This window comes from Macaca nemestrina, chromosome 12 (assembly GCF_043159975.1).
Source record: "Macaca nemestrina isolate mMacNem1 chromosome 12, mMacNem.hap1, whole genome shotgun sequence".
Taxonomy (NCBI): Eukaryota; Metazoa; Chordata; class Mammalia; order Primates; family Cercopithecidae; genus Macaca; species Macaca nemestrina.
The window spans coordinates 129,643,386-129,658,985 of NC_092136.1; the positions used below are offsets into that span (position 1 = coordinate 129,643,386).

General features: G+C 53.9%; 2 protein-coding genes across 5 annotated transcripts in view; one reads left to right on the top strand and one right to left on the bottom strand.

The window, feature by feature from the left end:
• LOC105476192 (ST14 transmembrane serine protease matriptase) overlaps positions 1-15,600 on the top strand; it is a 53,509-nt gene that overhangs the window by 34,108 nt on the left and 3,801 nt on the right. For both annotated transcript variants that reach the window (XM_011731883.2, XM_011731882.2), the window contains exons 8-16: positions 2,896-3,035; positions 3,386-3,483; positions 5,081-5,190; positions 5,304-5,434; positions 6,564-6,668; positions 7,034-7,144; positions 7,234-7,347; positions 7,674-7,796; positions 8,667-8,853. In XM_011731883.2, coding sequence (XP_011730185.2) covers positions 2,896-3,035; positions 3,386-3,483; positions 5,081-5,190; positions 5,304-5,434; positions 6,564-6,668; positions 7,034-7,144; positions 7,234-7,347; positions 7,674-7,796; positions 8,667-8,853 — 1,119 coding nt within the window. The remainder of the gene's footprint in view (positions 1-2,895; positions 3,036-3,385; positions 3,484-5,080; positions 5,191-5,303; positions 5,435-6,563; positions 6,669-7,033; positions 7,145-7,233; positions 7,348-7,673; positions 7,797-8,666; positions 8,854-15,600) is intronic.
• LOC105476188 (zinc finger and BTB domain containing 44) overlaps positions 8,912-15,600 on the bottom strand; it is a 103,488-nt gene continuing 96,799 nt past the window's right edge. The window contains exons 8-9 of one of the 3 annotated variants that reach the window (XM_071075831.1): positions 11,976-12,072; positions 8,912-10,245 (exon numbers count right to left, since the gene is read on the bottom strand). In XM_071075831.1, the coding sequence (XP_070931932.1) occupies positions 10,196-10,245; positions 11,976-12,072 (147 nt within the window). In that variant the 3' untranslated portion in view covers positions 8,912-10,195. The remainder of the gene's footprint in view (positions 10,246-11,975; positions 12,073-15,600) is intronic. The other 2 variants (XM_071075832.1, XM_071075837.1) reach the window with 2 other exon arrangements.

A 15,600-nucleotide genomic window follows, 5' to 3' on the forward strand; every position in this document is an offset into this window, starting at 1 on the left:
TTGAGACTAGCGTGGGCAACAAGACTCTGCCTCTATAAAAAATAAAAAGCTTAGCTGGGTGTGGTGGTGCATGCCTACTCAGGAGGCTGATGCAGGAGGATCTCCAACTCAGGAGGTCAAGGCTGCAGTGAGCTGTGATTGCACCACTGCACTCCAGCCCGGGCAACAGAGCAAGACCCTGTCTCAGGCTACACGAGGAAGCACTAGGTTGGTCAAGGGGTAACAGGAATGAGGGGAAAATGTAAGCAAGAGCCTTTATTATGGACCGGGCGTGGTGGCTCATGCCTGTAAGCCCAGCACTTTGGGAGGCCAAGGCGGCTGGATCACTTGAGATCAGGAGTTTGAGACCATCCTGGCCAACCTGATGAAACCCCATCTCTACTAAAAATACAAAAATCAGCTGGGTGTGGTCTCTACTAAAAATACAAAAATCAGCTGGGTGTGGTGGTGGGCACCTGTAATCCCAGCTACTCAGGAGGCCAAGGCAGGAGAATCACTTGAACCTGGGAGGCAGAGGTTGCAGAGGCCAAGATTGCACCACTGCACTCCAGCCTGGGCAACAGAGCAAGACTCTGTCTCAAAACAACAACAACAAAAAGAGCCTTTATATGGTTTACACAGAAAAGGCAAGACAAACCAGGGTGAGAGGTTTAGAATTGACTTGTTTGAATAATTTTAGTAGGCTCTGGGGCATAGGAGCTGTCCCTAGTTCTCTGATACTTGGGTCTGGGGTGGTTAGGGCAAAGAATAGTGGCCCTGAGTGTGAGATCTTTTTGGAGGAGGTGGGGCTGGGCCCTCCATGGGTGGGTTTGTATAGGGAAGGTTTGCTTGCAGGTGAGACTTTTCCTATCTCTAAGCATTGGCCAGCCCTCCACAGTCAGCAGGGCCCCAGATGTCAAAGCACCCGCATTACAGAAAACGGAAAGGCATGGTTAATGCACCTGTGGGGTACCCCACGTCAGGGTGGAGCGTACTGTGCAGAGGTGCTGTGCGTGGTGGGTAAGCCGCCTCTCCTGCACTCGCTGGGCCAGAGCCTTCTGTGGCTGACTATGGAAATGAGCTGGGCGGACGTTTAATGATTAATAATGGGCTAAAATCCAGGCCAAGAATAATCTAGAACCATCTGCTGCCACAGCTTCGCAACCAGGACTTCTTTTCCATCTCTCTAATGTATTAATCGCACAACAAAGAAGTACATGGTCCCGGTGGGAAAAAGAAATTGACAAGCAAAAGGAAGACTAAAGTCACTCGTCATCTTACTGCCTAGAAATAACCACTGTTAATTCTTTTTCTTTGAGACGGGGTCTCGCTCTGTCGCCCAGGCTGGAGTGCAGTGGCAAGATCTCCGCTCACCGCAACCTCCGCCTCCCGGGTTCAAGCAATTCTCCTGCCTCATCCTCCCGAGTAGCTGGGATTACAGGCATGCACCACCACGCTCAGCTAATTTTTTTTTGTATTTTTAGTAGAGATGGGGTTTCACCATGTTGGTCAGGCTGGTCTCGAACCCCTGACCTCAATTGATCCGCCTGCCTTGGCCTCCCAAAGTGCTGGGATTACAGGCATGAGCCACAGCACCTGGCCAAATTTTTGATGTCTATTCTCCCAGCCTTTTTTGCTCTGTGTGTGTTAAGAAATAGGATTATCCCATGCATGCAGTTTCATTACCTGCTTTAACAAATGAAGTATATTATGATGATCTTTCCAAATCAGTCACCCTGTCTCTCAGGGTTTTTATAAAGTTGCATTGTTTAGGAGGGGACACAATCAGGATGGTATGGTTGTGAGCAGTGTGGACTCTGGAGCTTCAATGCCTGAGTTTAAATTCTAAGCCTGCCACTTATTAACCATGGGATGTTGGGCAAGTTACTGAAAATCTCTGTGTCTCAGTTTCCTCACCTCTGAGATAGGGATAACAGTATCTACTCCATAGAGCTGTTATGAAGATTGTGAGTTAACAGATTTAAGAGCACCGAGAACCATGCCAGGCATGTTCCTCTTTTTTTTTTTTTTTTGAGTCTCCTGGTTGCCCAGGCTGGAGTGCAGTGGCACAATCATAGCTCACTGTAACCTTGAACTCCTGAGGCTCTGGCCTCGCCCCTGAGTAGCTGGGACTACAGGCAAATGCCACCATGCCCAGCTAGTTTTTTTGATGATGGAGATGAGGTGTCACTCTGTTACCCAGGCTGGTGTGAAACTCCTGGCCTCAAGGAATTCTCCTGCCTCGCGGCCTCCCAATATTCTGGGATTATAGGCCCAACCTTGGCATGTTCTTGATAAATGTTGGTTGTTACCACTGCTATTGTTCTGATTGAACCCACAGCTTATGTAGTAAATCCTCTGTTGTGGGCATGTATCATGTCTAGGGTGTTGCTTTTTTTTTTTTTTTTTTTCCCGAGATGGAGTCTCGCTCTGTCACCCAGGCTGGAGTGCAGTGGTGCTGTCTTGGCTCATTGCAACCTCCGCCTCCTGGGTTCCGGCGATTCTTCTGCCTCAGTCTCGCGAGGAGCTGGGATTACAGGCGTGCGCCACGACACCTGGCTAATTTTTGTATTTTTAGTAGAGACGGGGTTTCACCATGTTGGCCAGGATGGTCTTGATCTCCTGACCCCAGGTGATCCACCCACCTCGGCCTCCAGGTGTGGGCCACTGCGCCCGGCTGGGTGTTGCTCTTTTAAACAAAGGTGAACCGTTTATCACTAACTCCTTCCATCAGTGATTGTGTGGGGGAGGGACTTACCTGAATGAAGGTCTTTTTGACTCCATTCTTAGCCCTCTGTGGATGGGACCAGAGTTAGGGATGGGGTCCTCGGGCACCTCTGCCTGGGAGCCTGGTTTGGGTGTGTGAGAAGCTTGGTTCTGCCGGCTCTTCCTAATGCCCACCCTCTGCCCCCACAGGTTGTGTGGTACCTACCCTCCCTCCTACAACCTGACCTTCCTCTCCTCCCAGAACGTCCTGCTCGTCACGCTGATAACCAACACTGAGCGGCGGCATCCCGGCTTTGAGGCCACCTTCTTCCAGCTGCCTAAGATGAGCAGTAAGGAAGGGCAGGGCAGGGCAGAACTGCCCGCGGGCCGCGGAGAAGGGGAAGGCCTTAGTGGGGGTGACCGAGCTTAGGAGGCCACAGGCTGGACCCTGTGGCTGGGGAGCTGGCCTAGGTCAGCAGCAGAGGCTGAAGCTTGAGCCAAAGGCATCTGGCCGACCGCCTGGGTCAGGAGCCCTCCTGAAGCTTCAGCACCTGACACCCGGCCTTCCTGGCTGTGCACTTGCTGTGCAGCATCCGGGAGTCCAGGAGGCAGCTCCAGGCCTCAGGCTGCAGAGTCCTCGCCTGCCTGCTTGGCCGGGCAGGTTCCTGATCCTCTTGCTTTCTCCCACCTTTCCTCTCAGGGTGTGGAGGCCACTTACGTAAAGCCCAGGGGACATTCAACAGCCCCTACTACCCGGGCCACTACCCACCCAACATTGACTGCACATGGAACATTGAGGTAGGAACTATGGGGTATGTGAACGTGTGTGTGTGCGCATGAGCATGTATATGCACATGTGTATGTCTCCCTGTGTGTGTGTGTGCGTACATGTGTGTGCATGTGTTTGCATATGTGTACATGTGTGTGCGTGTGTGTGTGGCATATGTGTACATGTGTGTGCGTGTGTGTGTGTGAGAGAGAGGTTGATGGCAAATGAGGAAGACAGAAGAAAGGGAAGGGAGATCCTTTTTTAACCCCAAAGAGGCAGCCAAATGTGGTGACTCTCACCTGTAATCCCAGCACTTTGGGAGACCAAGACGGGAGGATCACTTGAGGCTAGGAATTTAAGATGAGCCTGGACAACATAGTGAGACCTCATCTTTAAAAGAAAAAATACAAAAATTAGCCAGGCATGGTGGTGCATGCCTGTGGTCCCAGCTACTCAGGAGGCCGAGGTGGGTGGATCATTTAAAGCCAGGAGTTAAAGGCTACCGTGAGCTATGACAGTGCCATTGCACTCCAGCCTGGGCAACAGTGAGACCCTGTCTCAAAAACAGCAAAAACAAATAAACAAATCCCAAAGAGACCATGTGTCTGGGGGTCAGGTCTTCCCCTGCAGTGTCAGGCAGACCCAGACTCATCCTAGCTCCTTGTCAGGTGACAACGACCTGGGCAGTTGCTGAAGCTCCCTGGGCCTCAGCTTGTCCCTAGGTGAAGTGAGGGTGACAGTGCCTGGGTCTCAAAGGTGCCATCAGGAAGAAATCAAAGAAGGTGTGTGAGAGAAGAGAGTCACCTGTCTGCGCCGCTCACGACATCCCAGCCAGAGCTGCCTCCTTTTCCTTTCTTTAAAAATGTCAGGAGGGCCGGGCGCCGTGGCTCATGCCTGTAATCCCAGCACTTTGGGAGGCCAGGCAAGTGGATCACGAAGTTAGGAGTTCGAGACCAGCCTGGGCAACATGGTGAAACCCTGTCTCTACTAAAAATACAACAATTAGCCGGGTGTGGTGGCCTGTGCCTGTAATCCCAGCTGCTCGGGAGGCTGAGGCAGGAAAATCGCTTTAACCTGGGAGCCAGAGGTTGTGGTGAGCCGAGATCTTGCCACTGCACTCCAGCCTGGGCGACAGAGCGAGACTTCGTCTCAGAAAAAAAAAAAAAAAAAAAAAGAGGCCGGGTGTAGTGGCTGGCGCCTGTAATCCCAGCACTTTGGGAGGCCAAGGCAGGCAGATCACCTGAGGTCAGGAGTTCGAGACCAGCCTGACCAACATGGTGAAACCCCATCTCTACTAAAAATACAAAAAAGTTATCTGGGCGTTGTGGCATGTACCTGTAATCGCAGAGGCTCAGGAGGATGAGGCAGGAGAATTGCTTGAACCCGGGAGGCGGAAGTTGCAGTGCAGTGTTGCCAGCCTGGCAACAGAGTGAGACTCCATCTCAAAAAAAACAAAAACAAAACAAAAGCGAAAACAAACAAAAAGTGCTGGGAGAACTTTCCAGCCTGTCTTGATGGAAGGCATACCATCTCTCCCTGGTCCATGCAGCCGCCTCCCTTTGATATCCTCAGGTTCAGGGAGGAGGGAGGGAAGCCGCAGATTCCCAGCAGCCTCTCTTCCCTCAGGTACCCAACAACCAGCACGTGAAGGTGCGCTTCAAATTCTTCTACCTGCTGGAGCCTGGCGTGCCTACGGGCACCTGCCCCAAGGACTACGTGGAGATCAACGGGGAGAAGTGAGTCCCGGGGGGTATGGGGGCTGCCTGGCCCATGCTGCAGGGGGAGGGGTCCCACCAGCCCCCCGGCTCCCAGCTGTCCCTCCTCATCTTGTGCCCCGCCTCCGCTCCAGGTACTGCGGAGAGAGGTCCCAGTTTGTCGTCACCAGCAACAGCAACAAGATCACAGTTCGCTTCCACTCGGATCAGTCCTACACCGACACCGGGTTCTTAGCTGAATACCTCTCCTACGACTCCAGTGACCGTGAGTGAACGTTGTGGGGAGGAGGGCAGCCTGCCCCGCATGTTCTATCTACCCTGCATCTCGTTAGCATCATGCTTTGCTGATTCTAAGATGCTGGAGAATGTAAGAGCATGTCACTCCTCCCGTACCTTTACGAGGAAAACACGCTACCTTTGATGCATTAATTAAAGCAGGCTGGCTGTGAGCGCTGGCACACACTGTGCCCTTTCCTTCTGGGTCACAGTCCCAGCATGAGGTACCTGCGGCTGGAGACGCCCCTCATCGGAGCTCCCCCGCCCTCTGTCCCTCAGGCCCACCTTCCTGTGACTTTGATCATCTGTGCTTGCCTCTGTGGCCTGTTAGCACCGTTAGGATTCATAGGGTAATTTTGAGACACATTAGGAAGTACCGTTGGCTGTGTGAGCAGTGGTTCTTCCACATATACAATGTGTTTTTATTTCAACCCTGCATCATAGAATAACCTTGGGAAGACATTTAACTATGCTTAGGAATCCAAATTTAAGGTAAAATTCAAGGGCCTAGCTCATCGCCAAAAGTACACTCAGATAAACCAATACCTTTGATCTAAACACTTACCTGTGACTGAATTGTACCTGTGCCGAGGTGGTGACAATGGCCTCCTTACGACTTTGTCATCTGCAAAGTGGTCAGATGCCTCCTGATTTCAGAAACATTGAAATATGGAAAATGTTTAGAGTGAAGGAAGCGCGATGCCGCACTGCATTTGGACAGGACACATCGCATGCATCGGGGACCTGCTGAGTGTCACAGGCAGGGCCTGGCCCTCGGGGTCCCCAGGAGGCCCAGCACACAGGGCAGGGCAGGGCCTGCGACCAGCTGGCCTCTCTGCAGGGCACCCGGGGCTTCCTGGGCTTCGATCCTCAGTGGTGGGGAGGGACCCTGACAGCTCAGGTTGGGGTCTGTGGTCAGCCCCCTTCCCACACTAGCTGCAGGTGCAGGAACCCCTTTGTCACACCTTGGTGGGCCTGGGCAACCCCTGCCCTGGGCCACAGCACCCGCCCTGCTCCTCTGTGTTTGTAGCTGGGAGGTTGACCCGAGGGAGGGAGCCGGGAGCCAGTGGAGGGAGGTGGGTGGGTGCTGGGGGCCTCAGGCCTGCTTGTGCCCACAGCGTGCCCGGGGCAGTTCACGTGCCGCACGGGGCGGTGTATCCGGAAGGAGATGCGCTGTGATGGCTGGGCCGACTGCACCGACTACAGCGATGAGCTCAACTGCAGTGAGTCCAGCTGGGAGCCCCGGTCTCCCCACCCTCCTTCCCCGCCCTGCCTGCGTCCCATGGCCCTGCTGGCTGACTGCCGAGGCAGAAAGGCTGGAGGTGGTGGGAGATTTTGCTCTCGGCCCTGTGTAGAGACCTCTGGCCTCCCTCCCCACCCTGCCATATGGAGATCTTGGCCTCTGTGGGGCAGGTGGTGGGGTGTCTCGGAAGTGCTGAGGTCAGCTTGGTAGCTGGTGGAGCAGGGCCACTTGGGTCTCTCTGCAGATCGGAAAGTGGTCCCCAGGAAGCTCTGATCACCTGAGCGTCCTGGGGAAGCAGTGAGTGATGGGGGCCTCACAGCCGACCCTCCCCTTACCCCACTCCAGGTTGCGACGCCACCCACCAGTTCACATGCAAGAACAAGTTCTGCAAGCCCCTATTCTGGGTCTGCGACAGTGTGAACGACTGCGGAGACTACAGCGACGAGCAGGGGTGCAGTGAGTGCTGGGGAGGGGCGGCCTGGGCGGGCAGGCGGGCGGGGCAGCTCCCGGTGGCTCCTGGTGGCTGAGTCCCGGTGCCTCTCCAGGTTGTCCCGCCCAGACCTTCAGGTGTTCCAATGGGAAGTGCCTCTCCAAGAGCCAGCAGTGCGATGGGAAGGACGACTGTGGGGACGGGTCCGACGAGGCCTCCTGCACCAAAGGTGAGGCCCGCCCCGCCCACCTTCCTGCTGGGGGCCTCGCCCCTGGAGGAGGCAGCCCTGAGCACACCCACGCACAGGATGCCCCGAGTTTAATGAACACAGACCACCTGTGGGTGAAGTGTGATGAGCAAGGGCTCTGGAGGGGGGAGAATTTTCCGGAAGGTGGAGAACCTGTAGCAGGGCTGAGAGGCCAGTGGACGTGGGTGGGGCAGGCCTGGGGGAGGGGGTAAGGTGCAGGGGCCATGAGGCGCCATGGGTGGTTTCTGGCTTCTGGTCAGATGCTGCAGAGGAATTGATCCCCTCCCTGTGTCCTCCTCCTTGAACAGTGAACGTCGTCACTTGTACCAAACACACCTACCGCTGCCTCAACGGGCTCTGCTTGAGCAAGGGCAACCCTGAGTGTGACGGGAAGAAGGACTGTAGCGACGGCTCCGATGAGAAGGACTGCGGTGAGCGAGGCGTCTGAGTACGGTTGTGCAGGTCGTTCACTGTGTGAGGTGCCCACCTGAGGGCGCACCTGGAGGCGCAGTCCCGCCAGCCCCTCGCTTAGCAGCTCTGTGCTTGCGTCTCCTGGAGGAAAGGATAGCCCTGCCAGTTGTCATGAAGGCACCACCCCACGGGCTGGCTCTGGTCTTGGAGAAAGGCCCGTACAGCCAGTATCTCAGGGCTTCCGTAGCACGGCGAGGTCGTGGCTGCAGTGCATTGCTGGCCCCTGCTGTGTAGACACAGCTGTAGGGGAGTAGCCTGGAGAAGAGCAGCCCAGCTCACCCAAGCCCAAGGCAGGGTCTCACCCTCGCCCGCCCATACTTTGATTTGCAGTCTCCGTGTTTCGGAAGCGTGGGCTGGCCACGGGTTAGATTTGAGCACAGCTGCAGCTATCCTGTGACCTCACATCAGTGGTTCATTCGTCCCTCTGAGAGCTGTGTCCCTCAGCATTCAAAGATGCTTCTCCCTGCTCCACGCCGCCCCCTCTCCTGTGACGCCCCAAATGACGTCCAGTCAGGCAGATGACACCCAAATCAAAGTGAAGCTGAGCAGCCGGCCTCCGGAGCCCTCGCTGCATTTGTGAGGGAGGGGGAGGTGGGAAGATGCGAGTTTGAATTTGGGAGTGGGGAGGAGGAGGAGCATGGTGGAAGGGAGTCTGTGAAGCTCAAAGATAGTTTTGGGGGTCCCTCATGCCCTGGCCACTCCAGCAGTGCTGTGCACGCCAAAAGCTGGCTTCCCCACACAGGGTCTCCTGGCACCCACTGCATGTCCCCTTGGGGTTTGATGTCCCCACCTTGACTTGCTGTCCTCTGGTTCTCTGCCCCCCTCTGCAGACTGTGGGCTGCGGTCATTCACGAGACAGGCTCGTGTTGTTGGGGGCACAGATGCGGATGAGGGCGAGTGGCCCTGGCAGGTGAGCCTTCACGCGCTGGGCCAGGGCCATGTCTGCGGTGCTTCCCTCATCTCTCCCAACTGGCTGGTCTCCGCCGCGCACTGCTACATCGATGACAGAGGATTCAGGTGGGTCTCTGGGTGGGCAGCAGGGAGCCTCCTTACTGGTCCCTTGCATCTGGGAGTCATGCCAGGGTGGGTTGGCACCAAGGAAGGGCATTGGAGGGGTGAGCACATGTGTTAGTCCATTCTTGAGCTGCTCTAAAGAAATACCTGAGACTGGGTCATTTATAAAGAAAAGAGGTTTATTTGGCTCCTGGTTCTGCAGGCTGTAGAGGAAGCGTGGTGCCAGCCTCTGCTTCTGGTGAGGGTCACAGGGAGCTTCCATCCGTGGCAGAAGGTGAAGGGGGAGCAGGCACGTCACATGGCGAAAGCGGGAGCAAGAGAGAGCAGGAGGAGGTCCCAGACTCTTAAGCAGCCAGCCTCGTGTGAACTCAGAACTCACCCATCACCATCGGGAGGGCACCAAAACATTCAGGAGGGATCTGTGACCAAAACACCTCCCATCAGGCCCACCTCCAACACTGGGGATCCCATTTCCACATGAGATTTGGAGGGGACAAGCGTCCAAACCAAATGAACAGATATCCCAGGACGGGGCTTAGTAACAGTAACAATAAAAACTCACTGTATTCGGTGCCCACTGGCAGCCAAGTGCTGTCCCTGTGCCTCTCCTAAGACGCCCAGCAAGTTAGGCAGGTCGATTGTATCGTCATTGTACAGAAAGTAAGGTTCAGAGAAGTAGAGATGTTTGCTCGAAGCGGCACAGCTGTTAAGTGGCAGAGCCAGACTGGAGCACGGGTGTGGTCTCCGGTGAGTCTGCACTGCACGACTCCTCGGATTGGCCAACATGAGCTTTGGATTCATGCTCCAGCTCTGGCTTGCCGGTGACCCTGGGCAGGTTATTCAAACTTCCTAGGCCTTGGGATCTTCACTGATGATGGTGACAGTATCAGTTCCCACCCTTAGAGTTGTGAGAATTAAGTACGATGCTGTACCTGAGTCACTTTGCGCTGTGCCTGGCACATAGTAGGTGCTCAGCATGTCATGGCCTCAGACACACAGGCAGATGAGAGGCCTGGAAGGGTCATGTGGGCATCCCAGGCTGCGCTATTTGTGTCTTAGCTCCCAGCCTCTCTGGGCATCTGGCCATCGGCTGAAGGGAGGAGTTTTAGGGCCTGGCTTGCTCTGAAGAGGCAGGCGCAGGGGTGGGCCTTCCAGGAGAGTCCACCCTCGGGAGAAGTGGATGCGCTTTCTGCTGGCTGCATGATTTTCCGTGGTAGACAGCTCCAGGAGCAGGCGACCCAAACCCTCAGCTGCCCTTTGCAGGGAGGAGAGATGGGCCCACAGCAGGAGGGAGGCCTGCAGCACAGATGGAGCGCGCTCAGACACGAGCAGGTGACCCAAACCCTCAGCTGCCCTTTGCAGGGAGGAGAGAGGGGCCCACAGCAGGAGGGAGGCCTGCAGCACAGATGGAGCGCGCTCAGACACGTGCACAGGGCTTGGGTGATGGAGACAGACAGCAAGAGCCTGTGGGGAGTGGACCCAGCTCCATGGTCCCCAGCTTCACTGGGTGCTTGACATGTGGCTTTGTCCAACCTGAGACTGTCCCTTGTCTCATTCTGTCATACCCAACCTCACCCAGAGCAGGGATGATTTTTTTTTTTTTTTTTTTGGAGTAATGTGAGCTTAAGAATTTTGTGTGTGTGTCTGTGTGTGTATGTGAGTCAGAGTCTCACTGTGTCACCCAGGCTGAAGTTCAGTGGTGCAAATCATAGCTCGCTGCAGTCTTGAACCCCTGGGCTTGAGCAATCCTCCTGCCTCAGCCTCCCAAGTAGCTGGGACTACAGGCATATGCCACCATGCCCAGCTAGTTTAAAATTTTTGTAGAGACAGAGCCTTGCTAAGTGCTAAGCCTGGCCTCCAGCTCCTAGGCTGAAGTGATCCTCCCATCTTGGCCTCCCAAAGTGCTGGCATTACAGATGTGAGCCACCGTGCCTGGGTCAAACACTGCTCTTTGAGGTTGGCTTCTGTGCCTCTTTGACATGCCCCATTCTTTCCTTTTTTGAGCCACGTCCTTGCTTTCTGGCACTACGAGGTACAATAGGCTCATCTTGTGTTTCCCCAGCCCAGCCCTAGGACCAGCCATTTCTCCAAGGAGGCCTTTACTGGGGATGGTATTTAGAGACCAAGTTCCAGTTGCTTAGTGTGTTCATTGTCATCATGGTGTCATGTCCAGGCCCCGTCAGCAGGTGGAGCTAGGAAATGGCTGGGTGCATACTAAGAACACCGCTGCTGTCCTGTACTGCTTTCTCCTTTCCTTTGCTTCATTGCTTCCTTTCTCATTTCCTTCTCCTTCATCCTGTGTTGATCATCAGTCACGCTTCTGCCAATGTGTAGTGCAATTAATATTCCACACCCGTGGTTATTACTGACACTAGAGAGACCAACGTGAATAGGACTTGGTCCCTGCAGATTGTGTGCCACAGACTTGTGAGGGTAGGACATGACACACTCGTGCAGTAAGTGCTGTGCCAGGGCTGTGTCCAGGCTCCCTTGGGCCCAGCATGTGGAGTTTAGAATTTTAAACCTATATGCCTGAGGGACTGGGGAGGGCGACTGTTGGGAACACTCAACATGGGTGTCTGAACTGAGGTTGAAGGTGAGGGTGTTTGTCAGCTGGACCAGGTGGCTCAGACCTTCCAGACAAAGGGAATGTCGTATGCAGAGGCAGGGAGGTGTGAGGTGTGCAGAGGCCTGGTATCAAGGGACCCTGAGCACAGGGCTAAGTCGTCATGCATTCATCGGGCACTGCCGGGAGGCGGCATCACGTTGCGGTTAACTGCACAGGCTGCCTAGGTTCCAGCTGTGGTCTACAACGTATTAGCTGTATGATCTTTGGCAAGTTGCCCTCTCTGTGCGAGTCCTCATCTTAAAAAGGGTGACCCTACCTTGCAGGGCTGTTTCAGGGATAAAACAACTTACTGTGTCAACATCGAGAAGAGTGTTTGGGACATCAGAAGTTCTACCTGAGCACTCGCGATTCCCAACTGCACTCCAGCCCCTGGGGTCACCATGGGGGATAGCAGTGGCTGCATCTTCACAAGCAGTCTCTCAGCTACTGGTAGATGTGCATGCCTTAAACATTAGAGGCTGAGTCTGCTGATATAATCAAATACTGTCAGACTTACCAATTGGCTGAGTTTGCAGAGAGGGCTTCATGAAAGCGGGGTCTTGAGCTGAGGTTGCCGGGTGAACAGGGAGGGCTTGGAGGAGGGAGGTGGAAACCTGCAGGCACAGGGCAAAGAGCTGGATGGGGGTGTCCATGCTGGGTATTGGGATCATGAGGAATTGAGCCAGAGGGACGAGGATGGCTCTCCCCTCTCCCCAATCCCATGATAACCTTTCAGCTACATCCTTGTCTCCTGGGCATTCCTGAAACATTTCTACTCTCTTCTATTTGCACTGCCACCATCTTGCTCGTCCCAGCTCACTGTAGCCTGGGCAGCTGCAGCACCTCTCCCCATCCACTTCCTTTCCTCTCAGGACTGTCTGCACCACTCGAGCCCGGAGTGATCTTCCCAAAATCTGGTCACCCCAATCTGTTGCTCAACGCCCGCCACGGCTTGCAGTACAAAGCAGGAATTCCTTCATGACCGACATGGCCATGTTATCTGGCCCCTGCCCGTCCATCCTGCCTCAGTCTCCAGTGCGGTCCTCACGCCTTCCCCATGCTCAGTGTGAGGGCTTCCTGAACATGCTTTGCTCTCTTTTTTTTTTTTTTGAGAGTGAATTTCACTTTTGTTGCGCAAGCTGGAGTGCAATGGTGTGATCTCCTCTCACTGCAACCTCTGCCTCCCTGGTTCAAGCGAGTCTCCTGCCTCACCCTCCTGAGTAGCTGGGATTACAGGCATGCACCACTACGCTTGGCTAATTTTTTGTACTTTTAGTAGAAACGGGGTTTCACCATGTTAGCCAAGCTAGTCTTGAAATCCTGACCGCAGGTGATCTGCCTGCCTTGGCCTCCCAAAGTGCTGGGATTACAGGTGTGAGCCACTGTGCCCGGCTACCTTTGTTCTCCTTAAACTTGTGGCATTCTCCACTGCTTCAGGCCATAGCTGGCCAGGCCTATATGATGGCTTGGTTCATAACTCACTTCATTTCCGGACTCCCAGCCCATCCTCTTCCACAGCTTTCTACCCAGTCCTCTGTGGAACCCTTCGTGTCATGTTGTAATCGGTGGTTTTCATCTCTCTCCCTGTGTACATGGTGAACCTGAAGACTGGGTCATAGATTACATCTCAGATGCCCAGGGATTGTTGAGTGAATGAGTTGATGCAGGGGTGAGTATGTGGCTGGATGTGAGCAGGCTGGGAAGCCATCAGAAAGGTCAGGTCAATTAACGGTGAACGCAGAAGGCCTGGGTGGGTCCCAAGGCCTCACCTGGCAGCTCTTGGGAATCCTTTGAGGCTGTGGAATGGGACAAAAAGGATCTCACAAAAGCAGCTTTTGGGAAGTCATTTTCTGGTGGCAACAGATTACAGTGAAGCGAGATCGGGTATAGCCCAGGTTGGAAAACTGAGCTTCGGCCTAGGCCTGCGATTCTGTAGGGAGTTGGCTGTAAAAAAGGCCAGAATGGGGCCGGGCACAGTGGCTCACGCCTATAATCCCAGCACTTTGGGAAGCCAAGGCGGGCGGATCACCTGAGGTCAGGAGTTCGAGACTAGCCTGACCAACATGGTGAAACCCCATTTCTACTCAAAATACAAAAATTAGCCAGGCATGGTGGCAGGTGCCTGTAGTCCCAGCTACTTGGGGGCAGTTGAGGCGGGAGAATCACTTGAGCCTGGGAGGTGGAGGTTGCAGTGAGCCAAGATCATGCCACTACACTCCAGCCTGGACAACAGAGTAAGACTCCATCTCAAAAAAAAAGAAAGGAAGGCCAGAAGGGGATGGACGCCGGGGCAGCGAGAGTGGACCAGGGCTCAGGCAGGCATGGGGAGAGATGTGGAGGCAGAGGCTCGGTTTAGTGCTCCAGGGTCGGGGAGGTGCCCTGGCTGGGTGGTTCAGTAACCTTTTGACTTTCCTGAGAGGTGAGGGAAAATGAAGCGGGTGTTCATGCCTTTCTCTTGTCACATACATTTTCTATTTTAGATATGTATTTTTCCAATGCTTTATTTTGAAATTTTTCAAACCTACAAAAATGTTGTAAATACAATGAATGAAAAAAAGGACTAGTACAGTGAACACTTTTTTTTTTTTTTTGAGACAGAGTCTCGCTCTATCCCCAGGCTGGAGTGCAGTGGGGTGATCCTAGCTCACTGCAACCTCCATCTCCTGGGTTCAAGCAATTTTCCTGCCTCAGTCTCCGGAGTAGCCGGGACTACAGGTGTGTGCCACCACACCTGGCTAATTGTTTGTATTTTTGGTGGAGACAGGGTTTCACCATGCTGGCCACGCTGGTCTCGAACTTCTGACCTCATGATTCCCCTGCCTCGGCCTCCCAAAGTGCTGGGATTACAGGCGTGAGCCACCGCACCTGGCCATACAGGCAACACTCTTATACCTCTGATCTACATTCAGTGATTGAGTTAATCACATTTGCTTTCTCTCTGTTTGCACCCGAGTGTATTTTTCTGAGCCATTTCCCAGTTGGGGGCAGCCATTGTGAGGCTTCCCACCAGGTGCCTCGGCCTGTGTCTCCAAGAACGAGGACGCTGTCCCACACTGAGAAATGGCGGCATTGCTTTGTGCTGGGAGCTGATGTACGCATCGTAAATGTCCTCCAATCATGTCCATCGTGTTCTTCTTTAGAAGTTTTGTTTGTTTGTTTGTTTGAGACATACTCTATCGCCCAGTCTGGAGTGCAGTGGTGCAATCCAAGCTCACTGCAACCGCCGCCTCCCGGGTTCAGGTGATTCTCCTGCCTCAGCCTCCTGAGTAACTGGGATTACAGGCACCTGCCACCACGCCCGGCTAATTTTTGTATTTTTAGTAGAGATGGGGTTTCACCATGTTGGCCAGGCTGGTCTCGAACTCCTGGCCTTGTGCTCCTCTCACTTGGAGCTCCCAAAGTGCTGGGATTACAGGCGTGAGCCACCGCGCCCGGCCTTCTTCGGAGCTTTTTTAAAAAAGTTCTAGGATGCAGTCAAGGGTCATGCCTTGTATTTAGTCATTAGGTTTCTTTAATCTCATTTTAATCAATAACAGTTTCTCTATGCCTTTTATTTTTTGTTTTTTTATGGCATTGACATTGTTGAAAAGTTCGGGCCAGTTATCTTACAGGATGCCTCGCAATTTGGGTTTTCCCCACTCTGTTTTCGTGGCTGGGTTAGGAAGCAGTGCATGGGTGGTGCTGTACACTTCTCAGGGAGAGCATGATCCCCCGTGACAGCGGCTGATTGGGAGAGGAGCCTGAGCACCTGGCTCGGGGAGCCCAGCAGATTTTGCCATCATAAAGGGCCTTCCACCTTGGCTGTGAATACACCATCACAGGTGATTCTTTGAATCAGCGTGAGTGTCTCGTTCTCCAGCCGTATTTTACCTAGCGTCTCAGTGTCCGTTGGTAATTCTCACATTTGTTGATTATTACTGTGGTAGGTGAGAATGTGGTTCCTTATTGTACTGTTTCTTCAGCATTTAGGAGCTGATCACTTTTTCTTTCTCTCTCTCTTTCTCTCTTTCTCTCTCCCTCCCTCCCTCCCTCCCTCCCTCCCTCTCTCTCTCTCTCCCTCCCTCCCTCCTTCCCTCCCTCCCTCCCTCCCTTCCTTCCTTCCTTCCTCCCTTCCTCCCTTCTTTCCTTTTTCTTTTCTTTTT